General features: G+C 42.4%; 1 protein-coding gene across 1 annotated transcript in view; it reads left to right on the top strand.

Annotated features, from left to right (window-relative positions):
- The window catches only part of LOC117440197 (nesprin-1-like), a 103,358-nt gene that overhangs the window by 3,661 nt on the left and 85,794 nt on the right, over positions 1-13,903 (top strand). Inside the window, exons 10-30 of the mRNA XM_034076490.2 lie at positions 221-448; positions 531-629; positions 871-1,058; positions 2,145-2,268; positions 2,426-2,592; positions 2,761-2,914; positions 3,223-3,878; positions 5,138-5,317; positions 5,536-5,689; positions 6,127-6,285; positions 6,957-7,139; positions 7,249-7,350; positions 7,517-7,720; positions 8,197-8,404; positions 9,148-9,260; positions 9,739-9,944; positions 10,025-10,186; positions 10,285-10,564; positions 11,158-11,330; positions 12,042-12,351; positions 12,470-12,634. Of these exons, the coding sequence (XP_033932381.2) occupies positions 221-448; positions 531-629; positions 871-1,058; positions 2,145-2,268; positions 2,426-2,592; positions 2,761-2,914; positions 3,223-3,878; positions 5,138-5,317; positions 5,536-5,689; positions 6,127-6,285; positions 6,957-7,139; positions 7,249-7,350; positions 7,517-7,720; positions 8,197-8,404; positions 9,148-9,260; positions 9,739-9,944; positions 10,025-10,186; positions 10,285-10,564; positions 11,158-11,330; positions 12,042-12,351; positions 12,470-12,634 (4,215 nt within the window). The remainder of the gene's footprint in view (positions 1-220; positions 449-530; positions 630-870; positions 1,059-2,144; positions 2,269-2,425; positions 2,593-2,760; positions 2,915-3,222; positions 3,879-5,137; positions 5,318-5,535; positions 5,690-6,126; positions 6,286-6,956; positions 7,140-7,248; positions 7,351-7,516; positions 7,721-8,196; positions 8,405-9,147; positions 9,261-9,738; positions 9,945-10,024; positions 10,187-10,284; positions 10,565-11,157; positions 11,331-12,041; positions 12,352-12,469; positions 12,635-13,903) is intronic.

Below are 13,903 nucleotides of genomic sequence, written 5' to 3'. Positions count from 1 at the left end.
TTTGTTCCATCACCTTGAATTTTTCTGGAACTTTACGAACCTGACACATTTTGTATTGGTGAAAGACACAGGAATCTGTTGAGATAAAACATAGCAAAGTCTCATCACATGTTTTTTCTCCTACTGTTTTTCGGTGTATCTTGTTTATTGTATTTCTCCCAAAACAAGCCTCTTTTACTTCCTTCCTGATCAGCATTCCTCTGCCGTTGCATCCCTACAGGCTGTGGCAGACGGTTTAGAGGAGAGGAGGGCAGCTCTGGCCCACATGGAGGCAGACTGTGAGGCTCTCTCTAGGTTTGTGACCCCTGGAGAGGCCGGACGTATCCGGACACGACTCGCACAGATGAGGCGCTGCTGGGAAGAGTTGAAGGGGAGAGCAGAGCAGCTGGGAGGGCAGCTCATCCAGAGCGCCTCCTACTGGCAGAGATACAATGATAACTTTGAGCAGGTATGCAGCAGCACAATAGAGAGGTGCAGAAATTGTGAATTAAGGTACATTTTTGAGTAAGTGCATTTTTTGTCATTGTCAGTGCAAGAAGGCAACGAGTGACCTTAAAGAGAAGCTCGACTGTCCTCTCACATACTGTTCATCATCATCTGAGACATACAAAAGCCTCCAGGATCATATGGTGAGATGAAACTTAATGTATGCCTGAATGTGAATATTTGGAATTATTTGTGTTAAATGTGAGGTTGACTAACAACTAACTAACTAATCTGAAGGGATTACATTTTCTTTATTTTTTTTTTTTTTTTCAAACCTAAACTATATTAACATTTCTTACCTGTAATCTATAGTTTGAAACTGTATTCAAGAGTTTACTTGTTAGTCCGCAGAGCTGATGACAAGCACATATCTGTTTCCTCCAGGATGTCTGCCAGGCGGTTGAGCAGCTGAACCCCAGGCTGATGGCTCTGTGTTCAGCCATGAAGAGGCTTGCAGAGGGCAGCCAGCTGGAGGGAGAGGTGGCTAACCTCCAGAAGCAACAGGGAGAATTTTTGGAAAAGGCAGCAGAAAAGCAATCTACATTAGAGAGCCTTCTGTCATTGTGGCAAAGGTAGGGCAAACAGTTATGTGAGCCTATGTTAATGCATTTTTTAGAAGGTTGGGGAAGTTGCCAAAAAAACGATGTTACTAAAATTATGAAAAAAAAACCTTCACATGCATATTTATCTGAAAGTGTCTCTTATTGTGTAACAAGTCCTCTGTTTAGTCGTCATGAGCTTACCTAAGACTGTATCCAGGATGTTTTGCCAGCTGCTGCGATGCCTAGCTGTGCGGACAGTCGTGCTCTCTACCTCGTGTGTGTCCCTTAAACACTTACAAGAGGAGTGTTTGACAATTGAGGAGTTTGTCACATTGCACAAACAAATGTTATCTGGCTCAAAAAGGATTTCATTTTGATAAAATAATGTCTGTCAGGTTTTGTTTCTTTAACACATGTATCTTATTCTGATTGTATAAACATTGCGGTTTCCCTTTTATTGTGCCTCTGCTCTTTTTGCTGAATTCGACTTTCTATGCCAATTTCCTCTTTTATTCCCTTATCTTCGTGTGGTGTAGGGAAGCGAGATCCTGTCTTTGACTCAATCTGTCTGTCTCAGTCAGCCTTTCTATTCTAATAATATGCTTCTCTCATCGCTTTTTTTGATCAGACAATAGACTTGGAGAATAGATTGGAGCAATTGTTTCTCTCTCTTCTGTCTCAGCAGTCACGTTGTAGCTGTTTAGAGAGTTAAAGCTTGGTGCTTGTTTTATTTTATTAAGTCAGTGACTTTTGTTATAATAACCATTTACATGTTTGCTGCTTAACTTCAGCTGAGTGTATACAGTATGTGTCTGTGTGTGTATCTGGGTGATCCTCAATCTTCTCCCCTGCAGGTGTTTTTATGAGGGATTACTTACAGCTCTGGGTGCTCTGGCAAGATATGGTTGCCCTATTATGACCCTGTCAATGATACTGAGGCTTGGTCAGATAATAACAGAAAAACCACACACTGTACTGTGTGTGTGCACGTGTGTAAACAGAATGCTACTATCAATCTATTGTTAGATCAGCTTTTATTATAATAATTTTCAAAATGGTGCTGCATAAATTGTATTTGATTTGAATTCATTTGTCTGTTATGTATTGTCTCTGCAGATTTGAAAAGGAGAGTTCGTCCATGAAAAACTGGCTGAACAGGTGTGAGTCTGTCTGCTGTCCAGACACTGACCTGCTTTCTGCAGACAAAGAAAAACTCAGGAATGAACTACTCAACGTGCAGGTGAATCATTTTTATATTTCTTGCTTGTTATTCACTGAACATTAAATGAGCATTTTGCATTTGTGTTTTTTCTTCCCTTTTTTCAGTTTTGCTAATTCAGAGTGTTTCCTGCTGTTTTTGTGTTTCCTCATCTTTGAATAATGATTCACCCATCCAGGAAATGCAGGGGGAGACGGCATCGTATGAGGCTCTTCTGCAGGGGCTTGTGAATCTCGCTCTGTGTCTGTACCCCACAGCATCTGAAACTCGTGTGGAAGTGCTCAGCTACGATCTCACTCAACTGGAGGAAAGATGCACTTCTGTGAAGAACAGCATATCACATCGGTATCTCTCGTTTAACTTTTCATACAAATGTTTTATTATTTTACTTTATCCCTCCATAATTCGACCTGCGAAATGTTGTGGTTCAATGTTGTTTGTTTTGTTAAGATAAACTACTATTGTAACAAAAGTAATTATCTTAATCTAAACTGCCTGTCTCCACTCTATTAGACTTGAGCTGCTGCAGTGTCAGTTGTCAAAGCTGGAACAATTTGATCAGGCACTGCTGACTCTGACCCAAAGGAGTGAACACTTCCTGTCTGGCTTGAGAAGCTCTTCCCAGGTTGATATTGCTGATCTTGAGGCTGCAATTAGTCAGCTGAAGGTGAGAAATCAATACTTTGCTGTCAACAAAGATGTTCTTCATAGGTTTTGTATATGAGAGTAGTTAGAGTAAGCACGTTTGTATTGGATCAGGGAGTCACAGGTTCAAACCCCACTGCAGTCAGCATGTCGTTGTGTCCCTGGGCAAGACACTTCACCCCAAATTGCTCCTGTGGGGATTGCCCACAGTATTGAGTATGTAAGTCGCTTTGGATAAAAGCGTCTAACAAGTGACATTGAATGTAATGTAATGTATTGATTGCTGTAGGAGCTAATGCAAATGTGTCTAATTGAACCATCTTGTTGCAGGAGCATGAGGTGCAGCTACAGGCACATGCATCACTGAGAGAGACTCTTCAGCAAAGAGAGTCCTCCCTGCTTCACTGCTCCACCTCGGAGGCCCAACAGCAGCTCCAAGGCTGGAGAGAGGACTGCCTGCAGCCCCTCAGTGAATCCCAGCGCCTCCTGCTCCTCCGTAAAGAGTGCCTGAATCAGTTGAAGACTTTCCTTGAGAAGCATAAAGCTGCAGTTCGTACTGTGCGCTGCCTTCATGAGGCAGTGGAGGGCCGGGGCAGCTGGGACCGCGCCAAAGCTGAAGAGCTGCACCGTGGAATAGGGGAAGTGGCTAAAGACGTGGCCAGGCTAGAGGCGGAGGCAGTCGGGTTGGATGGGCAGCTGAGCAAGGCACACCTTCACCTGAGTGGGGCAGAGTGGCAGGCTCACAGAGACCTGAGCCACCCTCAGGGAAGAACCTCCTGCAGGGGACAGGCAGTGGCCCTGATGATGGCTCTAGAGGAGGTGCAGAGGGGGGTGGGGTGGAGGCAGAGCGAAGCAGACGCTTTAGGAGCATTATGGACCTCTTTCAGGGAGAGGAAGGAGGAGGTGATGAAGAATTTGAACAAACTGGACAATGAAGCGAGGCAAGAGGGGGCCAGAGAGATCACTGTACATGCCTTTCAAAAAAGGTTTGTAAATGGTTATCAACACAATTCAGGCCCCTAAATATATATATATATATATTGTTGTAGCAAATAATGATCATAACTTTAAGTTTACCAACAACTTAAAGAGTTTTTGTAAGTCATCCATATTGTTGAATATACTTTGTCATTTTCAAGTGCACCCTCTAAGCCAGTGGTTCTCAACTGGTGGGTCGCGACCCAAAAGTGGGTCGCGGACCCGTTTGGAGTGGGTCGCGGATGTGTGAGTGAAGAAAAAAAAATTTGGGGGGAAAAAGTCAAACTTTTATTTTGAAGGCCCGATTTTCTAACGCTGTGCATGCGGTTGGCGTTGGACTGGAAGTACTGGAGACCATAAACGGTTTTGAAAATTTCTGTCACGTAGTGATCATCTTCTCAATAAGTATCTTTGCTGATGTTTTTTCGAGTCTTCTGGCCAATCAGAATCAAGATTGTTGCCGGAAGTCCCCACGGAGAATAACTTGCGGTAGGACTCTTCTTTATACATCCATGGGTACAACTTCAGATACAAATGGACACATAATGAAATATGAACCCCGGTTTGATGATTGACAGGTCACAGAACAATGGGAGCTATCTCCACAATTTAAAGTAATTCACACAGACTCTCTCCTCTTTGCTCTTCTCTCTGTGAGGAGCAGCAAGCTGTCAGAACAAAGTGAAAAACAAATAATGGCATAAAATATTATTAATATGTCGGGTAGTAATAGATTTATTTATTTTCTTCTCAGAGTGTACCAGAATGCATAGTTTGTTAGTATTTCTAAAAATCTCCTGGGGGAGAATCCCCCCAGACCCCCCTGCTGGGGTTGGGTTTTCAGCATGTGTGCCTTTTTTTATAGTTCAGCTTTGATTCCATCATCTCATTAAACCTTTTTTAAAAGCATACTTTAGTTTTGTGAAGGGATATAAGGGATACAGTATATGCACTATACTTCACTTTTATTAATATTGTATGCTGAAAAGCGTATATATTACAGCACGTTTTTTTGTTGAATAGATTTGAGTGCTTCAAAATGTTGGGTCGCGATGTATTGACCAAGTAAAAAGTGGGTCCCGAGGCCTGACCAGTTGAGAACCACTGCTCTAAGCTATTCATTCACACACCTACTGTAAGCCAAACTGCGAATATTCCTTTATATAAATGGAGCCAAAATATCATTTTAAATGTGAAAAAATGTGTATAATATGTTGGAATCAGGGTAGTAATCCCCATTGTTGTGTCCTGCATCTATTTCTCCCAGGCTGCGTTTTTTCGTCCAGCTGGAGGATGAGCTCCAGTCCCTGCAGCATTCCCAGCGGTGGTTAGAGGAGAAGGGAAGCCAGCTGGCCCTCAGAGACAGTGAGATGGCTGGGGAGGCTCTCAGGGAGGTAGCGCTGGTGAAGACTGCCTGGGAGGACGTCAGGACTCTGATCAACAATGGGTGAGGACGGGGGAAGGCAGAGAGGGATTTTAACTCATACTGTACATCTTGTCTATGTTTGTTTTTGGTCCTACTGTGCAGAATATTTTATAATTTAAATATAGAAACACAATAGTTAAACAGCAGTTGCAAAGTATGTTGTATTTTCCTTTTATATCTAGTACAAATTGTTATGTTAAGTAATAGTCTTGACCTTATTACTCTCTTTTCTAATGCAGTCAGGAACAGAGTGGAGTTGTGGTTGATCTTCTACGCCAGTTCCACCACCTGAAGTCAATCCTCACCACTGTGGTGGAGAATGCTCAGGCTGTTGCTCACAATCTGCCCGACCACAACCACAATGCTCAGGAGGCCAAAAGGACTTTTACACGAGTTAGTACTTTTTTTCATGAGAAAATTATGAATTGTTTTGGATATTTCTTTCAGATTATGCAGTTATTGCACAAGATGTATAGATATGATTCATACATCAAAACAAATGGGTGTCAAGGTCAACCAAGGTATGTCAGGACAGATATTCCAATCTTCAAATCTTTGTTATATTGTGTATAACTAGTCTATATCTTTCCTGACATACCAACTGAGCATTAACAATTCGTTTTTTCCCAAACGTCTGCACTATGTAATTATGCAGTTATTGATTTAGACGTCTCAGAATGTAATATGCAGATTTTTCCTGCAAACTCTCATCAATAGAACTGCATTTCAACAACAAACCCCTTATACTGTACCCTCCCTGTTCATACAGTATCTCTCCCTCTAGTGGCGGCCTGTTGTCATTCCCTCTGCACTCTTCCCTGTCTCTTTAGCATGACACGGTGCAAGCCGAGCTGAGAGAAAAACAGGAAGACATGGACCAGCTCATCTGCACAGTGGAGGACCTGCAGAGAGAGCTGGAGAAGGTTCCCAACTCTGATGCAAGCTCCCTCCAGAGAGACATGGAGATGTTAAGGGACCAGTGGCTGGAGGTGAGTGGCAGTCAATAACACATGCACCTGTTTGAGGAAAGAGGGCCTGACAGCGGAAGTCACTGGGCTGTTTTTTTATTGAGGGAAAGCATGATACATCCTCTATCTACCTGGTCAGTCATGGTGAAATAATACTTTTTGACATTAATGAATTCTCCTCATCCACACACTTGGTCCTTCATGAATTCTCCCTGTGCCGAAACATGATAATGACTATGAAGAGTATAAAGAGATTTGTGGTGTTGTTTTGATTTGACTATAGAGGGGGGAAATCAATTATGTCTTCCAGATTACAGCTCTGCCAAACACTTGTGCTTCGCTTCTTTAAATGATATTTATTTCAGTTTTTCTCTTTTTCCATGTTCTCCTCTTGAGGGATTTAGTTTAAGGGGCTGCTCAGCTGTCACAAATGAGACAGAAATACAAACACGTCTAGGCGTGTTATCTGCCTTTCTGTCTCCCCCTCTCTCCCTTTCTCTCTCTCACTTCTCATCACCACATCTGTCAAACCAATTAGGCCTTGTTTTCCTTCCATCTCCCAGTAAAGCATACCGTCCCTTGTTAAAGAGAGGGTAAACTAAACACAAGAGGGAGGGAGATCTTACCTCTCCTGTTGATTGAGACGTGTTCTGTGCTGTACTCAGATACAATTCTGGTCTCTGTTCCTTTAGGTCTCAGAGAAAATACAAACCAACACAGAGAGACTGGGCTACTGTGTATCTCTGTGGGACGACCTGAAATCCATGGAGCAGGATATTAACCAATGGGCCGCCAACTCCATCGCTGATCTCAATGACAGTGTGACCAATCTCAGTGATAAAGAGCAGACAGAGACCCATCTTGCCACCTTTCAGGTCAGAGCCCACTGGACAGAATGCATAAAAGGATGATGGTGTGATAATATTCAGAATGAGTTCTTAGCAGGCGTGATTTAATTGAATTCTTTGGTAATTTGATCTGAAGGCTGAGGTTGAGAAGAGGGAGCAGAGGCTGGACACCCTGCAGGAGAGAGTGGCAGAGCTGAAGGAGTGGGCCAAACTGCAGGAAACCCCGTTACAAATGCAGGTATGGAAGACACATTTGGGAGGATTTTTCTGACATTTTTACGAGAAATAATTCTTTTCCAATTGTCTACTAAGCCTGATGTGGAAATACAAACACAAATACTAATTACATGTACCTAAAATGAATATAGAAATATATTTATATGGATTTTTGGTTTTGTAACCAGGTCCTGGAGTCAGACCTGAGGAAGAAGATGGCCCATGCACATGAAGTGTACAACCAGGCCAAACACACTTTGACCTACTTCAGTTTCCAAAAGCAGCGACTGGAGGACCTCATGTCCCAGATGTCCGAGCGGCTGGTGGCGGTCGAGGGTTCCTTATCTGACCTCACTGAAGCTACTTCTCCTGAAGACATTGGTACAGTTAAGGTATGACACCTTCAATGTGATACAAGAACACAATAATTCCAGACCTATCCATATTATACAGTATATAGAAAAGTAATACTTCTGATAAAAAAGTGACAACACAGTCTCCCTCTATGTTTAACTATTTCTATCGCTATCCCTGTAACTTCACACTACTATCGACCATCCATTAACAAGGCAGAGATGGTTTATAATAATCATAACTATGTTTTTTATGAGTGTATTATCACATGAAACTAAGTATTGTAGTTTTTTGTTAACATATCTACAGTACATAGGGGGCGAGTTCTTTCCCACTAAGAACCCATGTTGCACCACCATGTTACTACAGTAGCCCATAATGAATAAACCAAACACTAGCTGTCGTCAGGCACTTCAGGTTTTTACATAACCTGAAGACCCTAGTAGGTTCCCCGAAAGATTTGTGAGGGGAGATGGATTAAGTTAGTTGCGATCTTCCACCTTTTCATGTACAGGACCTGCAGAGCGTGGTGCAGCAACAGAGGGCAGACATGGACTCGGCTAGAGATTCTCTGAGTGCCCTGTGCAGATCTCACCCCTCTCAGGAGCTCTCATTCCTCTCCTCTGACCTCACCTCCATCGCCAAGCGAACAGAGGCTGTCGCCCAGCGCTGTGCCAAGACCAGAGGCAGCCTGCAGGACGGGCTACAGCTCCACTTCAACGGTAAGAGATAGGAATGTGGAATTATGGGGACACTGATGTATTTAAACAATAAAAAGAGGAGACAAAATATTATAGACTGTTATTTTCTTTTGTTTTCTGTGCTTCAAGACATATAAGTACTACCGCAACATCACACAATGAGCACAGTCAGGACTGGGAGTAACTTACTTATTTCAGTTACATTTATCTGACTATAAGAAATGAGTTGATACTTTGGCTCGACTATATAAGTGTTTCATATTATGAAACATTAAAAAAAACTGTTTTTCCTCCAAGTAGGAGTACACATTTTTAATAGCACTTAAAATCTCATAATCATCCATTGAAATAGTGCACAACTCATGATGCATTGTCATTCGTTCATGTTAGTGGTGCAACAGATTTAGTGTTGATTATCCTACATCTTTCCCCAGGGCTCACTCAATCCGCCCACTACACTCACACTCATTGACACACACTGTCTGGTACGCTCCCATTGCTCAGACACACACCTGTGCCACGGAGAGTAATGTTGCTCTCGTCACATCTGCTCTCGAGGGACTCATTTTGGGCTTGTTGCCAAGGTAACCCAGCGCTGCACAGCGTAGACACACCCACACTTCCCATCTGCCTCAACACATCGCCTCTCCTCACTCTCCTCCCTTCTTTGCTGTTAAATACTTAACCATACATCAGTTTTTCTCAACTTGTCACCATTTTTATTTAGCTTTAAGCTTACCTGTTGTTTCTGTTCCTCCGAGCAGAGCTCGTCCAAGACTTCCACTCCCGGCTCACATATGTGAAGTCGGAGCTGAAAGACTGCTCTAACCAATCAGGAGATGATGCCATCCTTCATGCCAAGTTGCAAAGACTAAAGGTAACGTTGAACTTTAATGTCATACTTTTAAATGTATTTTTCTTGGAGCAGTAAACCAAAAGCATATACAGGGCAGGCCTCTTAGGTTTAAATAACTTCTTGATGTTATCAGGTGATGTCAAACTTTGACACACCTAATAAAGTTGTATTGTCAGTTAACAGATATAAGTAATTAATGTAACAATGAATTTCGTATCCTCAACATTATTTACCATGTGTCGTTAATGCTTCATTGGGTGAAACTTAATCTGGGCTTGAATTTAACAAACATTTGGGAATTTATGGGAGTTGAAATGGAAGTACAAATACTCCCATAGTCAGACTTGAGAGTTATAACTCTGTGTAGCTTCTTAGGGAGGTATGTGTTACCTACTCAAAGATTGTTATACATCTATTTCTGATGGCTCTTTCTTTAATTGAAATGTGCAGGGACATACACGTTTTTATCAGCTACATATTCCTCCTCCTACATCCACAGGGGTCAGTGGAGCGGGCATCAGAGGGTGAGGAGCATCTCTCTAAGGTCTGTGAGGAGGCCGGGAGGCTCCAGCTCCACCTGCCTAAAGCTGGAGCGGCACAGATCCAGGATCATCTCGCCTCCTGTCAGAGGGAGTGGAGAAACTACCTGGACAGCTGCTCTCAGAGCCGACGTGACTTGGAAGAGAGCATTGACCTTCTCAAACAGTAAGTCATCACTCTTGTTGTGTTGTGTGTCAAAGTAAAGGAATTTGAATTAAATAGAAAATGCATCCACTCCTTTTCAGCTTTAATGACTATGTGGAGGGTGTAAGAGACTGGCTGAAGCAGATGGATCTCAGCCTCAAGAGAGAGCGTGTTTTTGGAGTGGAGTGTCAGCAAGGAACCCCAGACACCGCAGAAGAGCTGGAGAGGATGGAAAACCTCCATAAGGAGCTGCATGCAAGAAGGTATGTATATAGTATGTGGGTGTTTGAGGCCAAATGTTATACATGCCATAGCGTGGGCTGTTAAATGTTCTTCATAAAATATCACTGTCTCTTGCAAGGGAGTCCATGGAGCGTCTCTGCCAGGAGGCCCAGTCTCTGTCTGAAGCAGGCCGCGGGTCAGGAGGAGAGGTCAGAGTGACAGGCCAGCTCCAGATGGAGCACCAGGCCCTCCTAAAGACATCCAGGGAGAAGCTGCGGGGCTGCCAAGAGAGCCAGGCCTTCGCAGAGACCCTCCAAGCGGTTTGGGCCTGGCTGGAGGAGATCCAAGAGAGGCTGGGGACAGTAGACAGCACCATGGGGACCAAAGAGGAGTTAGAGCAGAGGCTGGAGACTGTGCAGGTGAGAGGTGTTGTTTTCTTGCTAGTAGACTATTTCATATCTGTAATTTCCATGGAATATTTAATATATTAAAATGCGTGAAGTTGTTGGAGTCTTTCTTTCCCTAATTAATCCATTTGAAATGTATTTCGGTGTATTGATTTCTTGTTTCTGGTAAAGGATATACAACTACAACAAATTAACAATACAACATAAAAAAATACCACAATCGTATTTTTTAACTAATAATTTCACAAATAATCACACGTCAGCTTTAAAACTGAACAAATTATTCTTTGTTGACCAGAATTGATCTAATCTTTAAAACGAAAAGTAACGTAACAAGGCTGCACTGCATCCTCTTAAAGCTTTTTCATGCTTTTACTATTAGTATGATGGGAATAATTTGGAGGACTTAGCTGTTGAATCATACCTATTATTTCAAAAGTGGATGACATGCTCAGCTGTAATATAATGTTACGTTTCTTTTTTTAGTTTGCTATTACAGTCTACAGTTGTTCTGGTTAACACAAGAGGGGGCTGTTTGCTTGAGAAAGTTTCCAAACAACTGATTTCTTAATCAAGTCCAATCTGACCCCGCTTTGTTTGCACAGGACATCCTGCTTTTGAAGGGGGAGGGGGAGGTCAAGCTGAATATGGCGATGGGTAAGGGTGAGTTGGCCCTGCGCAGCTATGGAGCCCCTGGACAGGAAGTGGTCCGCTCTCAGCTACAGGAAGTGGAGGATGCTTGGGCCACGCTGCTTGTGACTGCCATGAGCTGCCACAGGTAGACGGCTCCTTTTGTTTCCTCACCGAGAGTTCAATGTGATAGCCTGCTCTGTGTGTGTGTGCAATAAAAGCCATTTACACATTCTAAAGAAGTGGGCTCGCCTTTAACGTAATAGTCTGTCACCAATACATTTTATAATTGCACTAACAGAAACTGGAGAAAACTGTGAAACACATTTTTATCAACCACTTTTTATTCTTTACTTTTTAAATATGCTATTAAAATGCACCCCTGGACATTTCAGAAGCCATTTACATGTGTGCCAAAAAATCCTCTCTATCAGGATCAGGTCATTTTAATCACGATAGATTGATGTCTCTGTCATTAATTACCATTAGGTTAAATTCATAATGAGAAGTATTTGTCTCTTTTTGTAACTCTGATTGATGTATCTGATTTAGAAGGTTATTTTCCGTGTGTATATGGGAGAGTTAGTGTGTGTGAGTCTGTGTGTGTGTGTGGGGGGGGGGGTGTGTGTGTGGGGGGGGGGGGGGGTGTGTATCTGCATACTGTATAGCTCACAGATAAGAGTATTCAGATCAACAAAAGTTCAGCAGTCTCAAAATTGTTTTAGGGTTATAAAAAAACAACTCTCCAGATGTTGGGTACTCCTCATATTTATTCATATGTTCTCTGTTTATTCAAAAACTCTAATTCCCATATGTGGCAGTTACACACTAACACAGAGATCTGTTGTCTTTCCTCCAGTCGCCTAGAGTGGACCGTGACGCAGTGGGGGGGTTACCTGGAGGGTGCTTCCCAGCTGCGCTGCTGGATGGAGGCTGTAGAGAGGGAGGTGCGCGCCCCTCTCACCCCCCAGCCAGGGCCCAGAGAGAAGGCCTCGCAGCTGGAGAGACTCAGAGCCCTGCTGGCTGACCTGGAGGACCATCAGGTGGCGCTGTCCAGCCTGGAAGAAAAAGCCAGAGAACTGTTCAAAAAGACTGGCGATGCTAGTTTTAATCATGGCGCCCGCACCCAACTGCAGATGCAGTTTGATGACCTCACAGCGTTGGTGGAGGTGCGATGTTACTTCATATTATATTGCATTTTTCAAAAAAGCTGAATCTCCTAAGTTAACCTATACTTTTAATAATACTAATAAGTGCATTGATAACTGTTTCTGTCTTTGTTTGTAGGAGAGAGTACGTCTAGCACAGGCCGTGGTGTTGGAACACCAAGCGTACCTGGAGGCTGTGAGGGAGCTCACTGATTGGCTGATGACTGCCGGCGAGGAGCTGCATCACTGGTCTGATACATCAGGAGACTCTGCCTCCATCAAAAAGAAGCTGTCAGAAGTGAGGGTAAGGCATGGTGTCTGTCCACATACAAATAAATCCCCTTGTGGATGCCGGCTGACGCTCCTTTTGTTTGCTTTGTATGCGCTATTGTCAAGGGAAAAAAAGTAAATAAAACAATCCTGAAAATGTTTTTCTGATCCACATGTTGACAGATAATAGTATGCCAAATCTGACAGGAGACAAGCCTATTGTGCTTCAGAGTGGACATAGATGAGCTGTAATTTCATTACTTTGACGTTGTTGTCAAACAAAGGAGACTGTTTTATTTGAACTTAATGTATTTTAAATCAAATGTGTCTCTCCGTGTAAAAATTGTTTGGACCATTTGAGTAAACAGTCTCATCTCAAGGTCTATTGAGTGGAGGTTTTAATCGTTTCACAAAAAAATATATATAATCAGAAGGATCTTGCACAGTTGTCATGGAATTGCAGATGTTCAGATAAAAAAAAAGAGCAAACACTTCAAGGTCTAAAGTTTTTGTGATTACTCTAGCAATTTAAGCAGTCGCTAATTACTTGTGTAATTATAATAGTCTTACCCTCAGTATTCTACACAAGGGTACATAATGTAATAATCCAACCCAGTGATTTGTACAGCATTGTTTTATTTTATTGTCTTTAAATGGAGAAAGAAATGTTTTTTCTGAATTGAAACTGCTATCAGGATAAGTCTTCCACATGCTTCAAGTATATGTTCTAGTAGAAAACTTCACCCTGTTAGAAGGTATAGTCTGTTGCTAAGGTAACTAATTGCTGAATTATCTGAACCCATCTAATCTTAATGGACTCCCGCTATGACGGAAGGCAAACTATGTAGGGAATTGGAATTGGTTTTCAATTTGTTCCCATATCACAGCCAAGTATCTCAATCTCTCTCGGCACATTTTACAGACACTGAGTCGGTCTATTACCATGTAAAACGGTACAACGGAAGAGCAGTGCAATTAATGCCTAAGCTTCTCCCTGTTCTATAATTCTGCAATTACGGAGGTGAGAAAATATGTGAGGAGATATTGATTTTCATATCAATTTCACACAGGGGCCCTAATTATCACATTATATATATATATCTGTGTTTGTAAAGCCGCGGTGTGAAGCATTTCAGTAGAAGAGCAAATATAATTTGTTGTCTATATAAGCTAGTTGTGCCGTTTGCATTTTCCATTCATGGTCTCAAGGTTAATGTTTTTTATTTCTTCTCACACACAAAAATGATCAGCTGCTGTTTTTTTCCCTCCCTTTTAATCCATCAGTTCAATGCTATCACATCAC

Source organism: Pseudochaenichthys georgianus, chromosome 24 (assembly GCF_902827115.2).
Source record: "Pseudochaenichthys georgianus chromosome 24, fPseGeo1.2, whole genome shotgun sequence".
Classification (NCBI taxonomy): domain Eukaryota; kingdom Metazoa; phylum Chordata; class Actinopteri; order Perciformes; family Channichthyidae; genus Pseudochaenichthys; species Pseudochaenichthys georgianus.
Note: the sequence above shows the minus strand (reverse complement) of the source record. Positions and strands in the feature narration are given on the sequence as shown.